The following is a 12,073-nucleotide window of genomic DNA, read 5'->3' as shown; positions in this document are numbered from 1 at the left end:
GCCAGGGTCGAAGCTAAGGGGTACGTGTGTGTGTGTGTGTGTGTGTGTGTGTGTGTGTGTGTGCTCCTGTGGGTAGGGCAGTGGGATGAGGGAGACAGAGAATACGGCCTTAGTTTCCTAGTACAACAGAATTAAGAGTAAAGGAAAATCAAGTGAAATAGTTTAAGCCAGTGTTTTTCAAAGTGAGAATTATTACCTGTTGCCAGGTTATGAAATCAATTTAGTGGCTTAGTATTAGCATTTTTTTAAATTTTTCTTTACCATTTATTTATTATTGAAAGACAGAGAGACACCGAACGTGAGCAGGGGAGGGGGTAGAGAGAAGGGAAGACACAGAATCTGAAGCAGGCTCCAGGTACTCGGCTGTCAGCACAGAGCTGATGCGGGGCTTGAACTCACAAACTGCGAGATCATGACCTGAGCCGAAGTCAGTCGCCTAACCAACCGAGCCACTCAGGCGCCCCTAGCATTTTTTAATAAAGTAAAATAGAATACAAAAAAAAAAAAATAGTGCATCACATAAAATAAAGGTAAAAAGTATTTTGCAAAACCCCTATTTCAGCTATAGTTATGTGGGTGTGCTCAGTTATGATTTAAGTTTCTTTCTTATGGATCACAGACAATAGATTCTTCAAGCCACAGGCTTAAGGTAAATAAACCCTAACTAATATCTGACCTTCCATTATTCCTCTTGAAAGATTTTAGAAGGCCTAGTAATAATAATGGCTAATGTTTATATACATAAATTGTGCCAGATATTGTTGTAAACTCTCTACATATGTTAACCCATAAAATCCCCTCAACAGCACGATCAGGGAGATGCCATTATAAAAGTTTATAGATGAGGAATCTGAGCACAGAGGATAAGACACTTGTTGAGGATTATGTGGTTTTTAAATGGTAGAGCCAGGATTGAGTCTTAGGCTGTCTGACTGCAGCTTCCTCTTATGACCACTGTGTATATTGCCCCAGACTTTAAGACGGAGGGTTCTAGGTGCCTTTCAAGAAGCCAGACTAACCACCCTCTCTGCTCCTCCTTTCTTGCTTTTACCACCTTCCCTACACATGGGTACAAAACAAAAATATTTTAATGTGATGGCCTTTTGTTCTTGGAAAAATTGGGATTGTAAAATTAACTGGAAATAGGGATTCACTGTAATATAGCATAGTATCAGGCCCCCTGCCCTTCGTGTTAGCTTCCAAAAATGTACCCATTGCCCCCTTACCACAGAATAACCTATGGAAGGCTCCTGAGCTGAGGTGGGTTCTACCTAATTTATATGATAGCCAGAAACAAAAATCTCAAAACTGTGGAATAGTAATCAGAACTTGAATGAAGTACACTGCAACCCAAATGTGTGACATGTATTTATACTTAAGATTCTTTAATTTTCTGTACTTTAAAATAAGAGCACAGACCAAGTGAACAGGAAATTTAACCCAAAGTGAAGTGGCCCGAGAAGATTGATGAATTTTAAAAGAGGTTCTGGGCACCTGGGTGGCTCAGTTGGTTAAGTGTCTGACTTCGGCTCAGGTCACGATCTCACGGTTCTTGAATTCAAGTCCCGCATTGGGCTCTGTGCTGACAGCTCGGAGCCTGGAGCCTGCTTCAGATTCTGTGTCTCCCTCTCTCTGCCCCTCCAATGCCCATGCTCTGTCTCTCTCTGTCTCTCAATAATAAATAAACGTTAAAAAAAATTGTAAACTAGGGGCACCTGGATGGCTCAGTCAGTTAAGCGTCTGATTTCAGCTCGGGTCATGATCTCACAGTTTGTGAGTTCAAGCCCCGCGTCGGGCTCTGTGCTGACAGCTCGGAGCCTGGAGCCTGCTTGGGATTCTGTGTCTCCCCCTCTCTTTGCCCCTCCCCTGCTTGTGCTCTGTCTCTGTCTCTCAGTAATAAATAAATGTTAAAAACAACTAAAAATAAATAAATAAATAAATAAATAAATAAATAACTTAAAAAAATAAAAATAAATAAAAGAGGTCCTTAAAGAGGTCATTTATAGGGGCCCTAATTTCCACAGCCAATGGAAGCATTTGAGAGGCCTTACTTTTGGTTGGATCCTGATTATTAAGTGATAATGTTTTACCGTGACTCTGAATGTGTTCTTTTGTTATAGTCTTTCATTGGGGAATAGCTTGTGTTTTTTGTTCACTGTGTTTTTTATAGGTAGATGGGAAAGTCAGTGTGAATGGAGAAACAGTTCATGGTGACAAGGAGAAGGAAAGAGAGAGTCCCACGGTGGTACTTGCCTCCTCATTAACCAAATCCCAGATGTTTGAAGGTGTGGCCAGAGTGGATGGGTCCCCAGTGGAACTCAAACAAGACAACAATAGCATTGAGATCAACATAAAGAAGCCAAATTCTGTTCCCCAAGAACTGAGAGTAAGAGCAAACTTTTTTTTTTTTTTCCTTTTTGGGATCATTCCACTGTGAAAGAATGTCTTTTTAAAAATAAGTGTTGGTTTCAGGAGCAGAAGTCAGTGATTCATCACTTACATACAACACCCAGTGTGCATCGCAACGAGTGCCCCCTAAATCCCCATCACCCATTTAGCCCATCCCCCCCGCCCACCTCCCCTTCAGCAACCTTCAGTTTGTTCTCTGTGTTTAAGAGTCTCATGGTTTGCCTCCCTCTCTGTTTTTATCTTATTTTTCTTTCCCTTCCCCTTTGTTCATCTGTTGTGTTTCTTAAGTTCCACATATGAGTGACATTGTATGATATTTGCCTTTCACTGACTTATTTCGCTTAGCGCAATATACTCTAGTTCGATCCACATTGTTGCAAATGGCAAGATTTCATTCCTTTTGGTGAATATATATCACATCATCTTTGTGCATTCATCAACTGATGGACATTTGGGCCCTTTCCATAGTTTGGCTGTTGTTGATAATGCCGCTATTGGGGTGCATTGTGTCCCTTCAAATCAGTATTTTTGTATCCTTTGGGTAAATACCTAGTAGTGCAATTGCCGGGTCGTAAGGTAGTTCTATTTTTAACTTTTTAAGGAACCTCCATACTGTTTTCCACAGTGGCTGTACCATTCACATTCCCGCCAACAGTGTGCAAATGTTCCCGTTTCTCTACATCCTTGCCAATTCTTATTTTTTGTCTTATTGGTAGTAGTCAGTCTGATAAGAGTGAGGTGATATTGTTATTTTGATTCGAATTTCCCTAATGAGCGATGCTGAGCATCTTTTTATGTGCCTGTTGTCTGTCTGTAAGTCTTCTTTGGAAAAATGTCCATTCAAGTCCTCTGAACATTTTTTAACCACTTTGGTTTTTTTGATATTAAGTCATGTAAATCCCTTATATATTTCAGATATTAACCCCATATCAGATGTATGACTTACAAATAACTTCTCCCATTCAGTAGGTTGTCTTTTTGTTTTGTTGACGGTTTCCTTCTCTGTGCAAAAGCTTTTTAGTTTGATGTAATCCCATTTTTTTTTTTATTTTAGTTTTGTTTCCCTAGCCTGAGGAGACTGGTCCAAACAAATACTGCTGAGACAAATGTCAAAGAACTTACTGTCCATAATTTCTTCTGAGCATATTATGCTTTTAGGTCTTACATTAAAGCCTTCAATCCATTTTGAATTTATTTTTGTATATGGTGTAAGATAATGGTCCAATTTCATTCTGGGATTTGTCTTTTGAAGAATAAAGTGTTCTTTCTCAGAGGAGCTGAGAGGATTTAATTCTTCCCCACAGTGCTCAAATCCTATGAAAGAGTTTCAAATTGGAATAAACCAAAATAATTTCCTCACCAGGGAAATGTGTTTACTGGTCTCCAGGAGCAAAGTTTTGTGATCCAGGCAAATGCTGAGTCTGTCAACCTGGAATTTAATTTCACTTTTCATTTGTGTAAATGTTATCATCTCTGAAGAGTTTTTACCAATTATCATAAGATGAAATAATGAGTTTTGCTACTAGCATGGAAACTTTACTGGTAGAGTCAAACATATGCCTGTAAATTAGATGCTTCTAGAATTAATTAGGCATTACAGTGGTAGAATTGCTTTTCTAGGACAGTTAGTAATTCTGTTCTTATTTATCTTTGCCACACTTAATGAGAAGCAATTTTAAGTTCCTTTCATAAATACCTTTCCATGACTCAATTTGACTATGCCATCAGGTCACAGGGCCTTTGCACATAGTGTGGAGCTCAGCTCTTTCTCATTGTACTTTGGAAAAGCAACAGTGTTGGCGCTATGCTCATCCCATGACACTTACCACATAACGGAGGTACACAGGGCTTACCAAGGCCCAGCAGATTAATTGTAAACACAAATCCTGAGCGCTCTGCTATCAGGAACGTGTCTACTTTCTACCTCTCACCATTTCTTCCCCCACCATTTTGTTATTTGAATTTGGGGAAAACCCTGCTCGTGGATGAATGGATTTTATTCCTGATAGAAGTTAAAGGATTAAGTGAAGAGATTGGATGGTGTGTAATGCCTAAACTCCCTAAACCAACTATTTAACCTCTCTTGTTCTAAGTTTTTAACGCTTTGGAAGGAAAAAAAAAAACTTTACTTATGACCTTAAGTAGAAGACTCCTAAAACAGAAGAAAACGGAAGTTGTTTGTTTTTAGAGCAGTAAAGCCTCCCTTTAAAAATATACTCATTCCTGGGACCCCTGGATGGCTCAGTCAGTTAAGCGTCTGACTTCAGCTCAGGTCATGATCTCATGGTTTGTGGGTTCGAGCCCCACGTCGGGCTCTGTGCTGACAGCTCGGAACCTGGAGCCTGCTTCAGATTCTGTGTTTCCCTGTCTCTCTCTGCCCCTCCCCTGCTCATGCTCTGTCCCTCAACAATAAGAAAATGTTAAATAAATATATATATTTAAATTATATATACTTGATAAAGTTACTATTATATATATTTGATGAAATTACTATTATCAAGAATAGGTATATATATATCTACATGCCATATATATACATATGTGTGTATATATATACACCCATTCTTGGTAATAGTAATTTTTTTTTACTTTCACAATGAGCATATTAAAAAAATAGCTTGTTCTCTTTTAATGACAGGCATTTTCCACTGTAATAGTAGTAAAACTCCCTAAAGGCAAAGAGAAAATGGATTGAAATATTTCACATTGATTGCATATCCCCAAAAGTATCTTGGTTTAAGAGAAGCAAAATTAGATGCTCTGAAAGAAATCATGTTATTTCAGAAATTTACACAGTGTAACAAGGAAAATTCCAAACACAAGGTGGCCGGGTGGTCTCTTCCCCTGAACCAGTCCGATCCTGGGCAGTCTCAGGATGCAGGCCCAAACTCATGGAAAAGCCTGGGAGTCTCTTCCTTTGTTGTCCAAGTATCTCTTACTTGGAAAAACTGCCTAGTTTTGGAGTAATTTCTAGTTCAATAAGTCCTAGTGGTTGTGAATAGGAAGTGGCATTTATTTACCCTGGCTCTGGTACCTCTGGCTCTTGAATAAACTATGGCAGCAGCTCTTACGTTATTTTCTGGGTAGATAACTACCTGTATATATCTGTTAGAGTCTAAGCCAAGTTGTTAGCTATATGACACAAGATGTTGGCTCATTATTAAAACACTCTTCATGCTCTCTTACAACGTGTGACACCAAAAGTTTTCCATTCTGAGTGTGTTGTCCGAAGAGTCATTTTAAAAGAATCTCTTCTCCAATAAACCTACTGCTCATTTTACTTCCTTCACCGTATTCCAAGAAAAGCATTTCTTGACTGTGTTAACAGCCAGTGTATTCCTGTTGAAGTGATGGAATTCATTGGTCATGGCAAAATATGGTGGCCGGCTTAAAACAGGGCACTGCGCTTCACAGCCTCCCCAGGCTTGATACCAGCTTGGACTTGATTTGCTGTTTCTAATTCATTTGCCCCATTCTGTGGGGCTGTCAAAGGAATAGTGTTCTGTTTAAATGGTGTCTTTCTTCCAAAAACTGCATTCCCAACAGATACACTCTTTACAGAGGAGTTAGCCTCACCCACCACTAAAATGTCACGGCTCTCCAGGGCAAGCTGGAACCGTTCAAAGGGCATAGCGGCAGTGGGCAGGAGCGTTAATTCAGACCGTGGAGGCAGAGTAGCAGAGAAGGGTGATCGCAGGCCTCCGGGGGGAGGGTGGGGGGACAGGGTGAGGTTGGAGCATCAGCATCTTGGGCCAGCATGGCTGCTTTTGTACAATATTATGGCATCTCTTTGGCTCATTTCTACCTCATCTTTCTCATTGAAAACTCTTGGGACCATGGCTCTCTCACTTTAGAAATAGATCCCAAATTAAGTGAGGCTTGCTATTATTATTTTTTTTAATGCTCTGGCTGTATCTGTCGATACCAGCAAAGTCCAGATCATCCTCTGTTGAATCACCTTTAAGATAATGAGACTGTGACGGCAGTTACCTTGCCAATGGTTGCCTGTTAACCAAGAAGCATGATTTAAGGACTGCCCTCTGCCCCATTTTTGAGACAGGAAAAGAAACTCAGAAACGTGCCAGGAAGGCAGTTTTCATAAAGCAACCAGAAAAGTATATAAAATAATATTTGCTTAAGTGGTAGACAATAGGGTCGGCAGACTAGAAGGGTATAAGATGGCAAAGAACAAGTAAGATCATTATTGTTTGCGCTTAGTGGGAAAGGTTTTGTGTGGGATGTGGATTTTGAATCTTGAACTCAAGTGCGGGATTTGCATTGGAATGGAGGAGGCTATTCCTCATGTTGGGAATAGCGGAAGCAAAAGCATGGACAGTGGGGAGGAACCCATGAGAAGATTCCAAGGTGGGGGGAGGTGGTCACAGGGCTAAGAGGTGATGAGGGTGAGTAGGATGCTATATCCTCCAAACAGATGGATCCTGTCTCCTGTGACCTTACCTGATTATCCCTAAGATATTTCCCAGCAAAAACCTAACACTTTTTTTTTCTTTTGCATTTTAGTATATTGGCTTCTGTGATTAAATCATGTCATAGCACAAATGCAGACTCCTAGAATCCAGGATTAGAAAATAATTTGGAAGTTCTTCTTCTCTGATGATGAATTTATTCTGTTTAGTAGCCTACAGAATGACGTTTATGTCTCCATCAAAGCTAGTCCAGTGTTTTCTTGATCCACTGTGAGTTGTATTTGTATTTAAATTTCTTCCTTCCTCAGTGGTACCAAAAATGACCATTTCCTAAAACACCTAGAATACTCCATGCAGTAGGTCAAAGATCTAACCCCGCCTGCGCCTCAGTTTATATTTAAAATAAGGGAAATAATAGTATATGCATCTGGTGGTTATTGTGAGAATGTATGTATAAAGAGCATTTGGCATAATGTCAGGACGACTCACAGACAGAGGTGTCCTTAAGTTATTTTTAATATGGTCAAAGAACAAATGGGAGAAAATTACAATATATTTTTCAGAAGCCCCAAAAGGTTAAGTAGGTATAAAGTTTTTTCAGTTAGAGCAAGATCGTCAAAATTACTCTCCCTCTTGCACAGGTGTGCATTTCAAACAAATGACATGAATTCCTTGTCATCGTCCAACTCAGCTTGTCAGCCTTTCCAGCTATAATTCACTAAGAAACACGCAGATGTGAATAGCTTTTTCCAGAAGGTGATCGCCTTTGCAGATGCTCGTGTGATTCTTCCGCAGCCCTTTTTGCTCCTTCTATTATTCCCCCTTCCCCAATTCTGGCTTCCCTCTGCCACCTAGATCCTGGGGATCAGCTCCCACTTGCCAACTCATCCCAGGTGGTGCCAGGCAGGCGCCCCCTGCTGGCCAGCACCTTCTTACCAGATTTGTGGCGGTTCTCCCTCATTGACCAAGAAGGGCCAAACTTCACCAGTAGGTATCCAGACTACTTCATCTGCTTTTCTCAAACTAAGTAATAAGGTAGGTAGGTCTGTTTTTTCAGCCTTGAAAACATCAGCTTTAGGCCTTCCTCTTGAAAATTTAGTACTTTACTAACGTTTTCTGATCCAGGAAAACAGACAATCAGATCTTTCTTGAAACATTTCATTTTGCAGTGAGAGCAAGGGGAAGGCATTTGAGTAGGTGCTGTTTTCCTTACAACTGAGACCAACTGCAAATTCCTTTTAGATGTCAAATGTCATCAGAGTTTTTTCTTTAGAAACTGTTTTTCTCCATCTAGAAGTAATTGTAAGAGTATTCAATTTAAGGCCCTTTTAAAATCGTTAAAGACATTTAGGTGCAGAAGCAGTGACAGGCTTCAAAAAAGTATACATCAAAGATAATTTAAAAAATCAAAGCTGGCCCATCTTACCTGTTGGTTTGAAAAGTTTAAGGCAAAAAGAAAAAGTTCAAGGAATGGAGAGTCTGATTCTTCACGTGGATCCTCTTTCAATCCACTGAAAATAGATACTTAGAGGTTTAAAAGTGAAAGGGGAAACACATGCACCACATCTGTGGCACCTGGCTCACGGTACCAAGACATAAATAGACGGATTTTCCAGGCCTCTGTCCAGAGAAGTTATTCGAGACTGAAGCCAGGAAATCACTCAGTCACAGAATAGAAGCTCAGGAAAGGACGTTGGGTATCACATCTTCCAACCCATGGAGGTTAAATGATCAGTCCAGCTTCTCATTCTTCCTCTGTCCTGGAAACAGGACCACCCAGGCTCTGGGTCTCAGCACGGTTTTTGCTCTCGTGCTTCGCGTTTCCAGTTCCTTCTCTAGTGTCACTCTCTGGGCCAATCCACCAATCAGATCCTTGTGAGAATGAGCAGCCAGATGCTAGGTAGATTTTGTGGCTAGACCTTGTTCCTCTTGGGCCAGGAATCGGCTACCTCCCACCTGCGGCCTCAAGGCCAAGTCTGGCCCCAGACCTAGTTTGGATGGATCAAGTTCTCAGTCCAGGAGAAGCTCATTCCTGGCTTAGACCCCAGCAACCTTTCTGTGCGTTCATTTATTCAGGCCCAGGGGTCCATTCTTATTTACTTGTTTTCATTCTTGAACAGTGTTCTGTTTGGAGAATTGAAGACCTCTCTCTGTTGAGCTGTAACTGAAGGAAAGTATGGGTCAGAAAGTGAATTTTCCAGCAAGGCAAGGTTTGTTTCAGGCAAATTTCTAAGTCTATCAGTGGTGGTTAAAACTGCCAATTTTGAACTCATTTCCTTTGAAATAGTGATGTGAGTACAAAAATAACAAACCTTCAAGATGCAGTATCCAGACACAAGTTAATTAAACTGTCTTTGGGGATTTCCCTTGATTATATACACAGTTGACCCGAACAACGTGTTTGCAGCTGTACCGGTCCATGTGTATGTGGATTTTTTCTGATAAATACAGTATAGTGCTGTACGTATTTTCCCTTCCATGTGATTTTCTTAGTAACATTTTCTTTTCTCTAGCTTACTTTATTCTAAGACTACAGTATAGGAACACCTGGGTGGCTCAGTCAGTTAAGTGTCTGACTTCGGCTCAAGTCATGATCTCACAGTTTGTGGGCTTGAGTCCCTCATTGGGCTCTGTATTGACAGCTCAGAGCCTGGAGCCTACTTGGGATTCTGTGTCTCCCTCTCTCTCTCTCTCTGCCCCTCCCCACTTACTCTGTCTTTCAAAAAAAGAAAATAAACTTTAAAAACAAGAATACGGCATATAATACATATAACATGCAAAATATGTATTAATTGACTGTTTATGTTATTGCTAAGGCTTCTGGTTATCAATAGGCTATTAGTAGTTAAGCTTTTAACGAATCAAAAGTTACAGGTGAATTTTTGATTGTGTGAAGGGGTCAGCACCCTTAACCCCACCTTTGTTCAAGAGCCAACTGTGGTCTCTACATATTGCAGAACACAGAAAGGTATAAAGAAAATAGAAACTACGTACTGCTTCCAGCCACTCATAAATGGATACTAAGATTCTTTTTTATTTTTTCTAATTTTTTTAGTTTATTTCTTAGAGGGGAGGGGGAGAGGGAGAGAGAGAGAGAACTAGCAGGGAGGGTCAGAGAGAGAGAGGGAGAGAGAGAATCCCAAGCAGACTCCACACGACCAGCGGAGAACCCAATGCGGGGCTCGAACTCACGAACCGCGAGATCATGACCTGAGCTGAAACCAAGAGTCGGATGCTTAACCGACTGAGCCACCCAGGCACCCCCTAAGATTCTTTTTCAAATGTGTCTCCTTCTCCTCTTTTTCTCAGTGCATATAAAATATTTTTAAGTGGGTTAATGTTATTTAAATTGTGTCACAGCTTGCTTTTTCTCTTAATTTATCCTGAATATTTTGCTAGTTAATCGCCTGATTTGGGTGACTAGCATGTCTTTAAAATAAGCTGGAGAGTATAAGTTCCATAAATAATGCACAGAATATTTGCTTACCTAACATGGATTACATATCTGCTCTATGCCAGATACTGTGCTGTGAGCATCCCTGACCCCTCAGAACCAGGGCTGATGGAAAGCCCCAAGGTGGGGTGGTGGCTGGGGGCTTTCTGGTCCCAAGCTGCCCTTGAGAGTAGAGACTTAGCTAAATTGCCTCCTCTCCTGAGAGATTCCGGAGAGTTTTCATCTTTTGCAGGACAAATGGATGAGAAGTAGAATGGAAAGAATGAGGTAGAATGGATGAAAAAGAAAGGGAATGGAAAAGGCAGTTTGAACGATTTCAGCAATAAACTTGGGGACTCTCAGGTTCTTAGATTGCTTTTTTTACATTTTTTTAAATGTTTATTTATTTTTGAGAGTGTGAGCGGGGGAAGAGCAGAGAGAGAGGGGAAAAAGAAGATCCAGAGTGGACTCTGACAGCAGAGAGCCTGATGCAGGGCTCAAACTCACGAACCGCGAGATCATGACCTGAGCTGAAGTCGGACGCTTAACCTACTGGGCCACCGAGACACCCCTTTTAGATTGCTTCTTAATGATCAAAACCTTTAAATACCTGGGGACAATGTGGAGGTGCGTGTGAGACCAAAACCAGAGAATGGAGCACTGGGGTTATCAGCACCCGGTAGGGTTCCCACCTCCCCGGCTTACTAGCAGTGTGACCCTGAGTAAGCCACAGCCTCCTGGGCCTCAGTTTCCACACCTGTATAAAGAGAATCATATCAATACATAACCTTTATAAGCTTGCTCTGAGAATCAAATGCAATAATCCACGTGAGATGCCCCAACAGTGCTGATACATGGTAAATGCCGCAAGTATTGTGACTACAAGATGTAACCTTTAAAGCATCATTTTAAGGGAAGAAAAATAGGGTCATCTGGGAACTCAGTATTTGAGTGTTTAGGCATATAGAAATGCTTTCAGAAGTGTGAGCATTCTTGGAAATGGAAGTTCTCCGTTGGTCATGCATAAGTAAAATCTTCCTGGAATGTGATGTGCTAGTAAAATAATCCTTAGTGAAGGAGTGCTTGAGGATTTTGTCTCCTTTGCATTATAAATTATGTGCAAAGGACTTCATGAATTATTTCCTTGATTCCAAGTGGCACGCTTTCCACATTGGAACGTTTCTAAATCGGTATATATCTTACAATCGGTATATCATACTTAACAGACAGTATATTTTCTTTCTCAGTAGTACCTAAAATAATACAACTTAAAATTGCTGGCATCTGAGGTTTAATAAACCATGCCTGTTTCGTTGTTCATTTTTGGAGCAGGGAGGCTTTGGCCTGGTTTTTATAGTTAATTTTTTTTTTTTTAGTAATTGGAAACACTAGTGTTCTCAAAAGCATTCATTATTCGTCAGTATTTAAATCTCCAAATTTGATTCCCAATCTCAGATAGCCTTCTATAATCTAATCAATTTGGGGGCAACCTAAAAATCAGTATTTCTGATGGCATTTTATATATTGACATCATAAAACAAAAGTACTATCACGTATTAATATTTCTATGTGTATGGAGGGGGAAGCATATTAAATTATAAAACCTAACTTACTCTTTTGTAAACTGGTTCATCTTCAAATGCTGCTATCATGTCAGTCATTCATATAACAATGTAAACACACACAACATATACATATACGTATATAATAAAAGAGACTTTGGTTTCCTTGACTATTTTCATTCATTAGGTCTCTTTAAAGGAATTCAAGTCAGGCTTGTTAATGTAGTAAAAAGTTACAAAAT

At 40.3% G+C, this 12,073-nt stretch overlaps 1 protein-coding gene across 14 annotated transcripts in view; it reads left to right on the top strand.

Annotated features, from left to right (window-relative positions):
• LIMCH1 (LIM and calponin homology domains 1) overlaps nucleotides 1–12,073 on the top strand; it is a 330,658-nt gene that overhangs the window by 274,199 nt on the left and 44,386 nt on the right. For all 14 annotated transcript variants that reach the window (XM_045474223.1, XM_045474232.1, XM_045474227.1 and 11 more), the window contains one exon: nucleotides 2,171–2,386. In XM_045474223.1, coding sequence (XP_045330179.1) covers nucleotides 2,171–2,386 — 216 coding nt within the window. The remainder of the gene's footprint in view (nucleotides 1–2,170; nucleotides 2,387–12,073) is intronic.

This window comes from Leopardus geoffroyi, chromosome B1 (assembly GCF_018350155.1).
Source record: "Leopardus geoffroyi isolate Oge1 chromosome B1, O.geoffroyi_Oge1_pat1.0, whole genome shotgun sequence".
NCBI classification, from domain to species: Eukaryota; Metazoa; Chordata; class Mammalia; order Carnivora; family Felidae; genus Leopardus; species Leopardus geoffroyi.
The sequence above is the reverse complement of the archived record's forward strand: the minus strand, read 5'-3'. Positions and strand labels throughout refer to the sequence as shown.